Source organism: Nomascus leucogenys, chromosome 6 (genome assembly GCF_006542625.1).
Source record: "Nomascus leucogenys isolate Asia chromosome 6, Asia_NLE_v1, whole genome shotgun sequence".
Taxonomy (NCBI): domain Eukaryota; kingdom Metazoa; phylum Chordata; class Mammalia; order Primates; family Hylobatidae; genus Nomascus; species Nomascus leucogenys.
Genome location: NC_044386.1, coordinates 10,172,485 through 10,185,363, shown reverse-complemented (window position 1 = coordinate 10,185,363; position 12,879 = coordinate 10,172,485). Strand labels below are relative to the sequence as shown.

General features: G+C 40.6%; 1 protein-coding gene across 7 annotated transcripts in view; it reads left to right on the top strand.

Annotated features, from left to right (window-relative positions):
* CTNND2 (catenin delta 2) overlaps positions 1-12,879 on the top strand; it is a 938,008-nt gene that overhangs the window by 887,883 nt on the left and 37,246 nt on the right. For all 7 annotated transcript variants that reach the window (XM_003263165.3, XM_012501684.2, XM_030813911.1 and 4 more), the window contains one exon: positions 4,609-4,693. In XM_003263165.3, the coding sequence (XP_003263213.1) occupies positions 4,609-4,693 (85 nt within the window). The remainder of the gene's footprint in view (positions 1-4,608; positions 4,694-12,879) is intronic.

Sequence of the window (12,879 nt, the reverse complement as noted above, 5' to 3'; positions counted from 1 at the left end):
AATTGGTTCTGAATGTGCCTTTCAACTGATTATGGGTAGTACTATGACTGTCACTGGAAAGCATTTGTCTCTGAGAATCAAGAGAAGGAAAATGGCAAATGGTTTCCAGTCTTCTCTCTTACTGTTGGTAAAATGGACTTGACGATCCAGCACACCGATGTGCTGCTTCCACATGGCAGCGACACGAATTCACCTGGATACATGAAGGTATTTTGTTGTTGTTCCTCTGTGGTGGGAAGTCCGTGTGTTGATGATGTCTCTACATCCTTCTGCTCTGTGCCTCTTCAGCTCTGCAACCAAGTCAGGTCCACCTTACCAACATCACAGTAGCCACCAAGTCATAGCAAGTCACCATGCAGGAAGGATGAGGGAGGAGACAGGGGGTGATGGAGTCAGAGAACTCAGTTCTAATCTAGTACCCTCCCTTACAAGCTATGAGATGTGGGGCAAATATTTAATTTAACAAGTCACTATGCCTATACTTTCCAATCTAAACCTAAGGCAGAGGCTGTCACAACATGCTAGCTGGAAGAGGTGATAATCAAATCTTAAAGAATGAGTAGAAATTTCCCAGGCAGTGCAGATAGTGGTGAGAAAGGAGGGCCTTCATGCAGATAGAACAAAAAGAAATGAGACTTGGTGTCAAAGCAACTGCACCTCCTTGAATAAGAATGCCTCCCAGTTTTTAAGAACCAACAGTATCCTACTATATACAGCTGGAAAATAGCTTCACAAGCCAGCACGTCGGTATATCAGCGAGGTGTCAATTTTACAGAAACCTTCACTAACCTTAATTAAATTTTGCCTCTTGGAAGTCCCTCGATGTAATTAAATAAGATTAAAAGGGTAAACATTTTGTTATCAAGAGTCTATTTCTTGACTTTTCATTCCCTGCCAAGCCACCCCCACCCCCCATTCTTTTACATGTAAATGCTAAATAATTTTTCTTTTGTTATTAAACACTTTGAGGGACGCACTTTGAGACTTTCTGGAAATTCTGTCTCATTATTTCATTTAATTCAGGATAGTACCAATGTATTATAGAAGATTCAGAGTTTCTGTTTAAGCACCCGGAGACCTCCAAATAAGCTCAATCAACAATTTTGCATTTGGATTTGAATGTTTTCTCATATCAAGTAGAAAAGCACCACTGGACTCATATAATAATTGCACAGTGGAGATTGTTGGCTTGAGCTATATCTTATGATATTGTACTTACAATAAAGTGCTATACTACGTAGGCAGGAAACCATATGGTTTTCTTCTTTATTTAGCTTCAGTAGACCTTTGGAATCTCTAATTGAAGTGCTTACCTGTTTTGAGCATTAAGAGCTTAATATGGTAATGCTTTTTTGAGCATACACACCTACACACACAATAAAACCATAGTCTGCAAAACAATCTGACATATTTTTGTCTATATTCATGAGACATTCAAAGATTAAAGTATTTTCTCTGAATTACACAGTTAGAGAGCTTTGAGGAGTGGTTTGGCATATATTAATTCTCTCCAACTGTATGAGCATTCCTACCGCAATAAGCATCACTAAATGGGCCTAAAGAGAAAAAAAAAAGTTTTATTGAGTTCTATGGTCAAATAAAATTATTTGGTGAAACTAATTTACAAATCACTTGAAGAAACCATCTATGAAATGATACAGATCCATGTTGCTAAGTTCCTGATAAGCCAGGTCCAATCTTGATTATTGTTAATGGGAAGATTTTTTTCACTAAAGATGATCTCATAAATGCCCTTTAATTTGGCTGAAAATTTACTTATAGAATAGGCGCTCAATCTGTCTTGTTGTTCCTTTATCTCTTTTTCCAATGCCAACAGCCTGGATTTACGAGTTTAATAGGAAGTGTTAAATTGGATTGAATCAAGCATCTTCCTGGTTACAGTTCTCCCGCTTAGTCAGTCTCATTCACTGTTTCATGTAGTTTATCTCTTTTTTTGTATATATACTGACTAATTTGGAGATCAAAACAAGGTTTTTGTAACTACATTTATCCTCGTCTCCTACCTACACTTCAGTTTTATTATTGCTTTTCACTGCTCTTAAAACAAAATGAATTCAGGAGAATTGCTCCAAATTTGAGCATGAAACTCACCATTTCTGACTCAATTCTATTATAATCGTAGGCATGGAGATTCCCATGGACTTCTAGACAAATTTTAAGGAAGTAGAATTTCGTTATTGAAAATCGAATTTTTGGAACTGAGAATAATTTAATAATTGGGAACGGTAGATATACAAATACACCATAGCTTATTTATAAAATGATTGCTAATTTGCCCACCCTAAATTATTCCTTAAAAACTTATTTCTAGAAATAAGTTCAGTTCAAACCTGATTTTTATTTGTGATAGTATGGGAAAACACAGATGGAAGAAACGTGCCTTGCTATGATGCTCTATTTTATGTATTTATACATGTTCTTTATATATACATATATATACACAAGCTTAAATATGCAGTGACGTTAATGAGTCAGACTGGCGAGTTGCCAATCACAGTCTGTCAGAACTGCGCAACTCACAGCATCTGGCGGACACAACCAAGGGGGCTGGTGTTCTGTGATCCCACTGCTGGCACAGCTGTGTTGACAGCCACAGTGAACTGCACCAACTGAAGTCCTCACCACCCCTGACGTGACAGCTCCGGTGAAGATCCAACTTCAATTGTGTAATTGTTATTAACTCTTATAGTAGTCTTATACTCACCATTTTGAAATCTTAATTATTTATTCTTCTCACATCATTTTAAACATCCATTATGGACATTCTATCATGTTCATCTGTCTCAAGAATACATTTGAGTTTTTTTCCCCAATTTTAACAGTTATATGGGAAGTAGTGTTGACTGTGTCACTGTATTTTGTCATAAGACGGAAAAGCTATTAACAGTCTTAACTGTTACTGTCAGTAAAGAACTGTGTATTGTGGCTTGGGTTATAATCACTTGTCACGTTAGAAACACTCAGTTGTCCAAGCCCTTCAATCAATATTTAGAAGAGTTTTTCAGGTAGAAATTTCTGTGGCATCCGTCTAGTGAATGCATTAAAATTAAAGTCTAAAAAAGAAAGCAAAGTTTCTTTGACCTTCACATGTTAGTATAACACTGTGATGTATTGGCATTTTAATTGAGAGGTTAAAACCTGCTATTCATTACACATTCACAGTCTCTTTTGGTTTTGTAACTATGCAAAAGATAGAAACAAAAACTACACTTTTTTTTCTACTCAGAGGCATTTTTGCATACTAATTATGTTTCAACTACACTATCACGAACTGAATATTAATATGTTTTTCTAGAGTTGCTTGGCTATTGTCATGAACAAATATTTAGCTAAATGATAAAATACAACAAAATATCACATTTAATCTTTGTTCAGCATTGATTATATGAGAATGAAATGCAGCTTCATCTGGATTCATTAAAAGATCTAAAATTATCTGTCTTTAAGTCAACGGAATTACAGGCATACCTTAGAGATACTGTAGTTTTGGTTCCACACTACTGCAATAAGGCAAATATCTCAATAAAGCAAATCACACAAATATTTTGGTTTATGTTATAGAAATATCTTCTTTCCTTAAAAGTCATGAATCAACTTCTGCTAGCTTTAAACTTTTCTCCTTTAGCTTTTTTACGTCACCAAGCCATCATGTAATTAAGAGAGTTGGCTGGGCGCAGTGGATCACGCCTGTAATCCCAGCACTTTGGGAGGCTGAGGCAGGTGGATCATGAGATCAGGAGTTCGAGACCAGCCTGACCAACATGGTGAAACCCCATCTCTACTAAAAATACAAAAATTAGTGCCCGTAATCCCAGCTACTCAGGAGGCTGAGGAAGGAGAATCGCTTGAACCTGGGAGGCAGAGGTTGCAGTGAGCCAAGATCTCGCCACTGCACTCCAGCCTAGGCAACAGAGCAAGAAAGTCTCAAAAAAAAAAGAGAGTTAGGGCCTTGCTGTGGATTAGGTTTTAGCTAAAGGGAATGTTGTGGCTGATTTGATCTTTTATCCAAACCACTCAAACTTTCTCCATATCAGCAATAAGCCTGTTTTACTTTCTTATTATTCGTGTGTTCACTGGGGTAGCACTTTTAATTTTCTTTAAGAACTTTTCCCTTGCATTCACAGCTTGGCTCACTGTTTGGCACAAGAGGCCCAGCTTTTGGCCCGTCTTGGGTTCTGGCATGCCTTCCTTGCTAAGCTTAATCATCTCTTGCTTTTGATTTAAAGTAAGAGGCGTGCAACCCTTTCTTTCACTTGAACACTTGGGAGCCGTTGTAGGGTTATTAATTGGCCTAATTTCTACATTATTTTGTCTTACGGAAGAGGGAGGCCTGAGGAGAGAGAGGAGGAAGGGCCAGTCTGTGGAGCAGTCGGAACACACAATATTTATTGATTACGGTTGCTGTCTTAGGTGGGCGCAGTTTGCAGAGCTCCAAAACAATTACAGTAGTAACAGCAGGGAGCACTGATCACAGATCACCACGATAGATATAATAATCATGAAGAAGTTTGAAATACTACAAGAATTACAGAAATGTGACACAGCTGTCCCACTCACATCTTGCCTTTCCTGTCTTTTCTTCATCAGACACTCTCCAAAAGTGGTCAAGGCTGCATCTCAGGTCCTCAACAGCATGTGGCAGTACCGAGATCTGAGGAGTCTCTACAAAAAGGTAAGGCTGGCTTCACCTGGGCCCTGAGCCCAAACACTCAACACGGGGCCCTGAGAGGCGTCACAGACGTGGAGGGCACTTTGCCACAGCCTCAGTCATTGAAACACAACTGAAACGAGAATCAGTGAAGAGGCCAGAAAAGAGGCAGTGTGTCCCCTGAGTAGCTCCTAAGATCCATGAACTTTCTGGACTGGACAGACCCGTGCTCACAGGGTCTTACCCTAAATCATCTTACAGAAAAGAAAATAAGCTCGTTTTTCTGAGCTTCAGTATTCTACAGTAGACTAAAAAGTAATGACAGAGGGATTTTGGGAAAAACAAATCAACAAATGTTAACAAGTAATTTTGGAAATATATATATATATATATATAAATATATATATATATATATATATATATATATGGAAAGATATATATATATATATATATATATATATATATATGGAAAGATATATATATATGGAAAGATACATATATGGAAAGAGAGAAACAGAGCATGTAATTCAGGAAATCAAGAACCACTGCAAACTAGGAACATTGAATAGGAGACTCAACTGTCTGGCCCACGTCACTAAGCCCCTGAGAACCTCATGGTGTTACTGGCCAGAAGGAAAAAGACAGTGCTCCTGGTGACAAACGTGGATCACCAAGATGCTCGGCATTTGTTCCTCTCACAAGGCAGGCAGGAATTCATATCGCATACCTCCAAAGAGTCTTCACCCCCAACATGGCTCAAAAATGCCTTAAGAGAAAAAAGTCACATCTAGAAAGTTTTATTCAAGGCCTCATTTCCAAAATCTGCTCAATAAGGGATGCCTAACTTTTCTTTTTTGGTTAGGAGGGGAGAATTTTTTTTTTTTTTAACATTTCCCAGAAGTTGTTGTTTTATTGTGACAAGGCCAGCAAGCATGGGAGTTTAAATTTGAGTTAACAAATAGGGGTAGAAGGTCATGTGCAGTGGCTCACACCTGTAATCCCAGCATTTTGGGAGGCTGAGGTGGGCAGATCACCTGAGGTCAGGAGTTTGAGACCAGCCTGGCCAACGTGGTGAAACCCAGTCTCTACTAATAATACAAAAAAAAAAAAAAAAAAAGCTTGGCATGGTAGCAGCGCCTGTAATCTCAGCTACTCAGGAGGCTGAGGCAGGAGAATCACTTGAACCCGGGAGGCAGAGGTTGAGGTGAGCCAAGATTGCACTACTGGACTGTAGCCTGGGCAACAGAGCAAGACTCCATCTTAAAAAAAAAAAATAGGGGGTAGAGGACATCACCAATAAGCAGGGAGAATGGCATAGGCCTTGGTCTCCATGTAGGGATTCAAGAAGCACAAACGTGACTACAGAAGGGTGCCTGGGCTTCCATCAGCAACTGCCCACAGCACCCACCTGCAGCCCCCTGGCCACTTGCAGGGAGTGGGAAAGCCAAGATCATTGCTGCCTCCATCCCCATCTACAGCCCCCATCCCCCAGGTCCCCAGCCACTCACTGGCCGGGGACATGGGGCCACAGTAAGGGGCTCACATCATAGGGAATGAGACCCATCTTGCCAGAGGGAAAATTTGTATTTCTCTAAGCAATGGGGAAAAAAAATATTTAATAGCTGTCTCTACTAAGTTAGAGTCTATTTCTAGATTTCCCCCAAGGCCTTTCTAACTTCCCTTAAGGATTCATTACTTTGCACTTGAAGTTTTATAAAGTGTAGCCTATATATTTCTCTTTCAAAATTTTCCTATTCCCTAAGAGGAAGTGTGTTTAAGTTGAAACAGAATGCAAAATTAAGTGGAAGTTCTAGATCAATGAGAGTCATCCCTCAGTATACACAGGGGATTGGTCCCAGGACTGCCGCAGATAGCAAAATCCTTGAATATTGAAGGCCCTGTGGAAATTAGTCAGCCCTCCTTCTACATGGGTTTTGCATCTTGCAAATACTGTATTTTTTATCTGCATTTGGTTGAAGAAAATCTGCATATTAGTGGACCCACACAGTGTTAAACCCATATGGCTCAAGGGACAACTGTTAAGTCCTTCCCAAAGCATTTTATATAATAGGTTAGCATAAGCCTTTTATCTACAGTGTTTTGGGTTCCATTCTATTTTGTTTGAAATTCCTATCCCAGCCTCCTTAGTTAATTCCTTCTTGAATTCCTCCAGGAGGCAAATGAAGTCTCGCCCAGGAAAGAGTCCTTCAGCTAAATAGGCAGCCAGAAATGAGAAACATGGTATAAATTAGAAAGGAACTGGCCATTCTGAATCAGTGGCTCCAGAAGCTCAGTGAAATATTACTGCCTGAAATAAAACCCTCTTTGCTTTAGATCCTGAACGTTTCCTGTTTGCTGAAATACACCTTCTGATACTTCTGTGCATTGAAGGGAAGCAGCTTTTAGACACTCTCCAGGCTCTTTCTTGAATAGTCATATGAGTCTTCCATCTTAATGTTTTTCATTGTTGTTAGTAGAGTTCAAAAAGCATAATTGTCTGTCTATTTCCATGAAAGAAAAGAATGTGTTGACAGGAATTTAATGGAGCTAAAACTCAAGAGCTGAAGGTGCTTAAAATATGTTTCATTTGAAGAGATTCAAGAAGGATGGGCTGGACAAATGAATGGTGATGTTTTTAGTGAACCCATGATTTAAAAATATCGAGAAAGAGCTGTTCTTAGTAATTACCAAATTATGCAGTTGTGAAATGAAAGGAAGATCTTTGTGCCCAGTGTCATAAGTGCTGCTAATAGCAAAGCTCAAAATTCAAAAAAGCTTTCCTTTTGAAAAGCTCCTTTGTGAGTTCATATTTATGAATTGTTTTTAATCAGAGGGGAAATAGATTTCTATTTTGTTCTTCACTGACAATTTGCATATCATTGAAAAAATGTTTGATCCATATCTTTTAATTATCCATGCTTCAAATCTATTTATTAAACATCTATTCTAGGCTTAGCAAAGGAAAAGTTCCAAAGGAAAACATAAGATATGGGAAGGAGGTACTCGGGGTAAAGATGAAATATGAAACTATATTGGGCAACTTCATTCAGTTCTGAATGACATACTACAGATTTTAAAGCATGAATTAAGGGAAAGAAACTTGTAGACCAAATCTTGAGAGGCATTTATGGAGTTTGCATAATTAGGAGGTAAGAGATAAGGACATTATGGATAAAAGGGAAAGCATGAGGGGAGAGATGGAAATTGGATTGAGAGTTACATGTCCGTGGAACAGAATTCGGTGCCATCTGTCATGCTCATTTTCTTGTTGAACCCAGGTACACAGGCCAGGATGTCATTTCATTAGCTCACATACTTTATGTTACCTAGAGAGACACATTCTGATTCAAATCAGAATATTCTTCTAGCTGGGTATATTGATTAATATAAAACTATGTTTGATTCATGCTGCATTTGGAACCAAAGCATATTTGTATCATCGGAACCTTTGACTTTTGTGAAGCTTGGCCTTCTGGGTTATTTTGCCCTAATGGAACAACAACAGGTATAGGGGAATGTGATCACTCACAGGCTAAAGAATGCATCACCCTTTTAAAGCCAGTCTTTAAGTTTAGATAACCACAAATGGAACTTAGATGTTCTGTGTCATTGCAGAGGATATTTTCTAAAGGAAAAGGCGATGTGCCATAGGAAGAGACTGGATGTTGGGGTACAAGAGAAGTAGGAGATGGAAAGTCCTTGACTTTTTAGAACCTTGGGACTTAAAAAAAATGGAGTGACTGAAATAATAGGGTGCTTATGTTTGACTATGGTTGGGGAACTGTCAGAATGGCTGGTTTTAAAGGCAAGAAGATGGGTGAGGGGGAGGACATAGAATTAAAAGATTATAGAAATCATCATGTATAAATTCTTAGATGATACCTTAATAATCTGCACAACATCTTCAAGAAGTACTTGCATTGGTTGGGACCCAAAACAATAGGAGCTGAGACTACACAGGGATCCCTTTCCCCCTCATGGAGCTGTACATGCTCAGCCAGGTGGCCCAAGGCCAGCAGGTGACCTTGATGCCTGTCGCATTGCTCTACCTTGCAAAAGAAATGTCATTCCTGCCTGTGTAAGCAAAGCACCCTGGCTCTGGCCACTTCTCATTCCAGCCCATAGGGTGAGACAGGGGAGAGGGGAGGGCAAGTGGCGCAGAAGTTGCCAGTCTCGGGCTTACACCCCGGGGTGAGAACTCAGTCCCATCACCACAGCCCCCTGCCAGGGAGGATGGGGACAGGGGGCAGCATAACCCCTGCAAAAGGTTTGTGGCAGGAGAAGAAAGGCAGTACCGTTCCAGCAGTCATTTTCTTCTCAAATGGCTTTAATGTCAGCTGTAATCACAACCTAATGAGGCATGTTATCCCATTTTGGGGTAAATGTAATCATCCAAAACTTCTTACTTGTATTAAGCAAAAATCTCATTATTTGCAACTTCTGTCCTCCAAACGCTGTACTGGAAAAGTCTAATCTGTCTTCTCTGCAATAGCCTTCCTGGATTTGAAGCTAGCCATCTTTATCTACAAGGTCATTTCTTTTCTAGGGCTAAAATGTATAGAGGAGGAAAAGAAATATCCTCCCTCACCCATCACTAGGTTCATGGCTGAAGCCCCTATAATGGAAAACAAATTATAGTAACAAGAGAAAAGCATACAAAATTATCTATATAATTGGAAAATTACATGAGATAATTACATGCCAATTAATTACATGAGAACCTCTGTAAGGAAATAAAGGCCCAAAGAAACAGGTAAACTTGTGTATTTTTATGATTAAGTTTGATGGAGAGTGGACACCCATGGAGAAGTCTGATTAGAGGACAAAAGTGTATGATCTAATGTTGATAAACAAGGAGATCTTATTCCTCTGTGGGCCCCTGTGAATTCAGAGATAAGGATGTTCCTTTGCTCCAGTATAAGGAGGCACCTCTCGAATAAAGGTTTTATGACCTGCTTAAGGGAAGAAGCATGAGGGGAAGGTGAGAGAGATCTTTCTGCCTCTGTTGTTTTCCCAAATGCCAAGGTGCCATATTTGGGGTTAGCATGAATCCCATCGTATGCTAAATTCTAGTATGTCAGCCTTTCCACAGCCTTCACCATGCTATCCTTTTTTGCCAAATGCATGTAAGTTTGTTGGTATCCCTTTGGTAATATAGCACCCCAAAATGAATGTATTCCTCCAAGCTTGTTTGAAGCAGAGGACAATAGACAGAGAATATGCTTTCCTGATGAGATACACTCAACTGCTACTCATAAAACTGGAGATCACATTGGTGTCTGAAAGGCTCATCCTACAATTTGGTGAAATACAAAGAGTGCATGGCCAGGGGTCCACAGCACAGCCCTGCCACTTACCAGCAGCATGACCTTGGGCAGGTGACTTGAGACCCTCTGCCCATCAGCATAAGAACTTACTTCTGGCAGCCCTCTAGCCACCTCTGCTGAGGGGCGGAACACCGTGAGTAGCCCTCCGATTCACCAGGTTTCAGATGCGCTAGGATTGCTTGGCAGCCGGTTATCTGTACCTGATGAGCAGCCATTCCTGATGCAGAGCCGCCAGGAAAGTAAACGACCTCTTAAAATGGTCTCTGGCTGTTCTTGCACCTGGCAGCATGTTCTCTGGAGGCAGCGGGACAAGCCCTCAGATCTCTGGAGGTTTGGAAGCCTGGGTTGCCATGATGCCTTCCTTCCACTTTGTGTATCCAAGTCTGTATCTTTCCTTGACGTTTGTGTCAAAGAACCTTCATAGCCTTTCATGAAGACTGTGGGCATCTCTCCCTCAATCCCACCCCCTCCCTTGGTTTTCCCATCCATGATGGGAAAGCCATAACACTTGCCTCAGTGGATTGCTGATGTCTCAAATGGAACAGCAGTCATCACAACGCTTTGTAAAATGGAAAGTAATATATCCATGGGAGTTCCTGCCATTAATTCTACAACATTTTTCCAAGCTGTGTGATTGTCAAGTGCCGTCTCTGCCATCCTGTCCACAGGCAGCTGAAGGTTTGGATCTGAGGATTTCATTCTGTCGTCATCATCATCATCACTAGTCACCTCTGCCTACATTTTTACAGTTCCTTTCCCCCGGTCTCTCTACTCTGTCTCCTCTAGTCCCTAGAGGCCTATCCAGTGTCTGCTTCCCACGGTCTTTCTCCTTTCTCCCATGCAGCTCTGCCTGCCAGTGATATTTCTATAGGAAACAGAGTCCCATGTTTACAACAGAGAGTGCTAGGTGCTGAAAGCTGGCGATCGTAATTGAGGGGATGCTACCTCCATGCTTCCGTGCCCTTGCCTCTCCGTGGACTGCTTGCCTGGAAGACAAGCCAGGCCATTCAAACAGACCCTGTAAAGTTACTATGGAAAGGTTCAGGGCAGTCCCTGTTGTTAAAATGGTAGATGATTTTTCCAGTGTTCAGCATATGGTCCTGAAGCTCATTTCGCTCTAAGCATCTCAAAGTGCTTCAGAGAGAACAGCATCCACTCAGTATCTCTCCGAATGAATTAAAATCCATAGTTCAGGTGGGGCATGGTGGCTCATGCCTATAATCCCAGCACTTTGGGAGGCTAAGGTAGGCGGATCACTTGAGGTCAGGAGTTCAAGACCAGCCTGGCCAACATGGTAAAACCCCATCTCTACTAAAAATACAAAAATTAGCCAGGTGTGGCAGTGGACACCTGTAATCCCAGCTACTCGGGAGGCAGAGGTGGGAGAATCGCTTGAATCCGGGAGGTGGAGGCTGCATTGAGCAGAGATCAAGCCACTGCACTCCAGCCTGGGTGACAGAGTGAGGCCCTATCTCAAAAAATAAAAATAAAAAATAAATAAAATCCATAGTTCCTAAGTGTATGGATCAAATCACAGGTAGATCAGACGTCAGACCCAACCTCTTGTGGACAAGCAGTGCAGTTAGAAACCAGATGAATTCTCCCTCCTAATATTGATGGTCTGGTGTTTTTATGGTTGTGCACCCCTCCATTCCACCCCACACACAATGTTGGTATCTTGCACAGTGAGCTCATGTCTTGAAGAATGCCAAACTGCCTGTGCTTGAAATGGAGTAAGATCATATTTCTCTGAATAGAGACACTGTATTCACTCTTGCCTTCGTGATGAGAAAAAGAAAACGTAAAACTAATCTTTCAATGTCCTTCCTTTTATTGTCAGAGAAGATAGACTCTCGGGTTGCACAGCAAGTGAAGAATGAGCTTTGATGGGAGTGGAGTCATACCCTTCATGGCCTGTCTCACACCAGGCTCTCTTTCCTTACCGCTCTTGGATTTATTTCATTGGCTCTTGCCGCCATTGCACTCACAAACAAGAAATCAATAAGTAATTATAGATGGGTAAGGGAATGCCTGTAGATTTCCTCAAATGTCCAAACCAGAGTGGATGAAGGAGTGAATACAGCCTTTTGTCATCTTTTGCAGCTTGCTTGTGGGAGACTGACCACTCTACATAGATGAGCCAGTAGCCATGGCCCTGCAAACTGAAGTCATGTTCTCATGTTTAACATTGCTCCATCACCCTCATCTGCTGGACATTTGAAAAACAATACCAGATTCCAGTGAGAATTAGAAAGATACTTCGAAATATTGTTGAGGAAAAACACAATATAGTCAAAATTCAAAATTTTATTTAAGCTTTGCTGTGTGAAGGGTGAGGAATACTGAAGGGCTTTAATATGTCTTCCAATATGTTGCCATTTTGAGAATTAATAGATTCTACTTTCTGGGTATCTAAGATAGGGATGAAAAAGCAGTAAATCCTCTATAGAAATAAATTAAACTACCAAATGTAGAGCTGTCATTTTATCAAGGAAATTGCTTAATGGGAATTTATTAATCCTCCTACTGTGCTGGAAAATTCTTCATCAACAGATTATTGGAAGAACGTAAGGACTTTCAGCCAGATTTTAAAACAACCCAAGGCTAGTGTCCACAAGGTTTGCAATTGTAGCTCCTCAAGTTCTTTCTTTTCTAAATCACTTGATGTCAGGTAAGGGTAGAAAACAAAAAGGCTGAGGTTAAACTCAGCTACCATACTGTCTCCTCCATAAATCTGGACGTTTACTTGTTGATGTTTGGTATTGACAAAGAAGGTCTTTCTTCACGAGGTCTCCTGACCTCTCTGAGACAATTCTCAGACGCTCATCATATGATATCTGTCCAAAAGCAAAGGCACAAATGGGAACAGAAGCAAAAATCAAT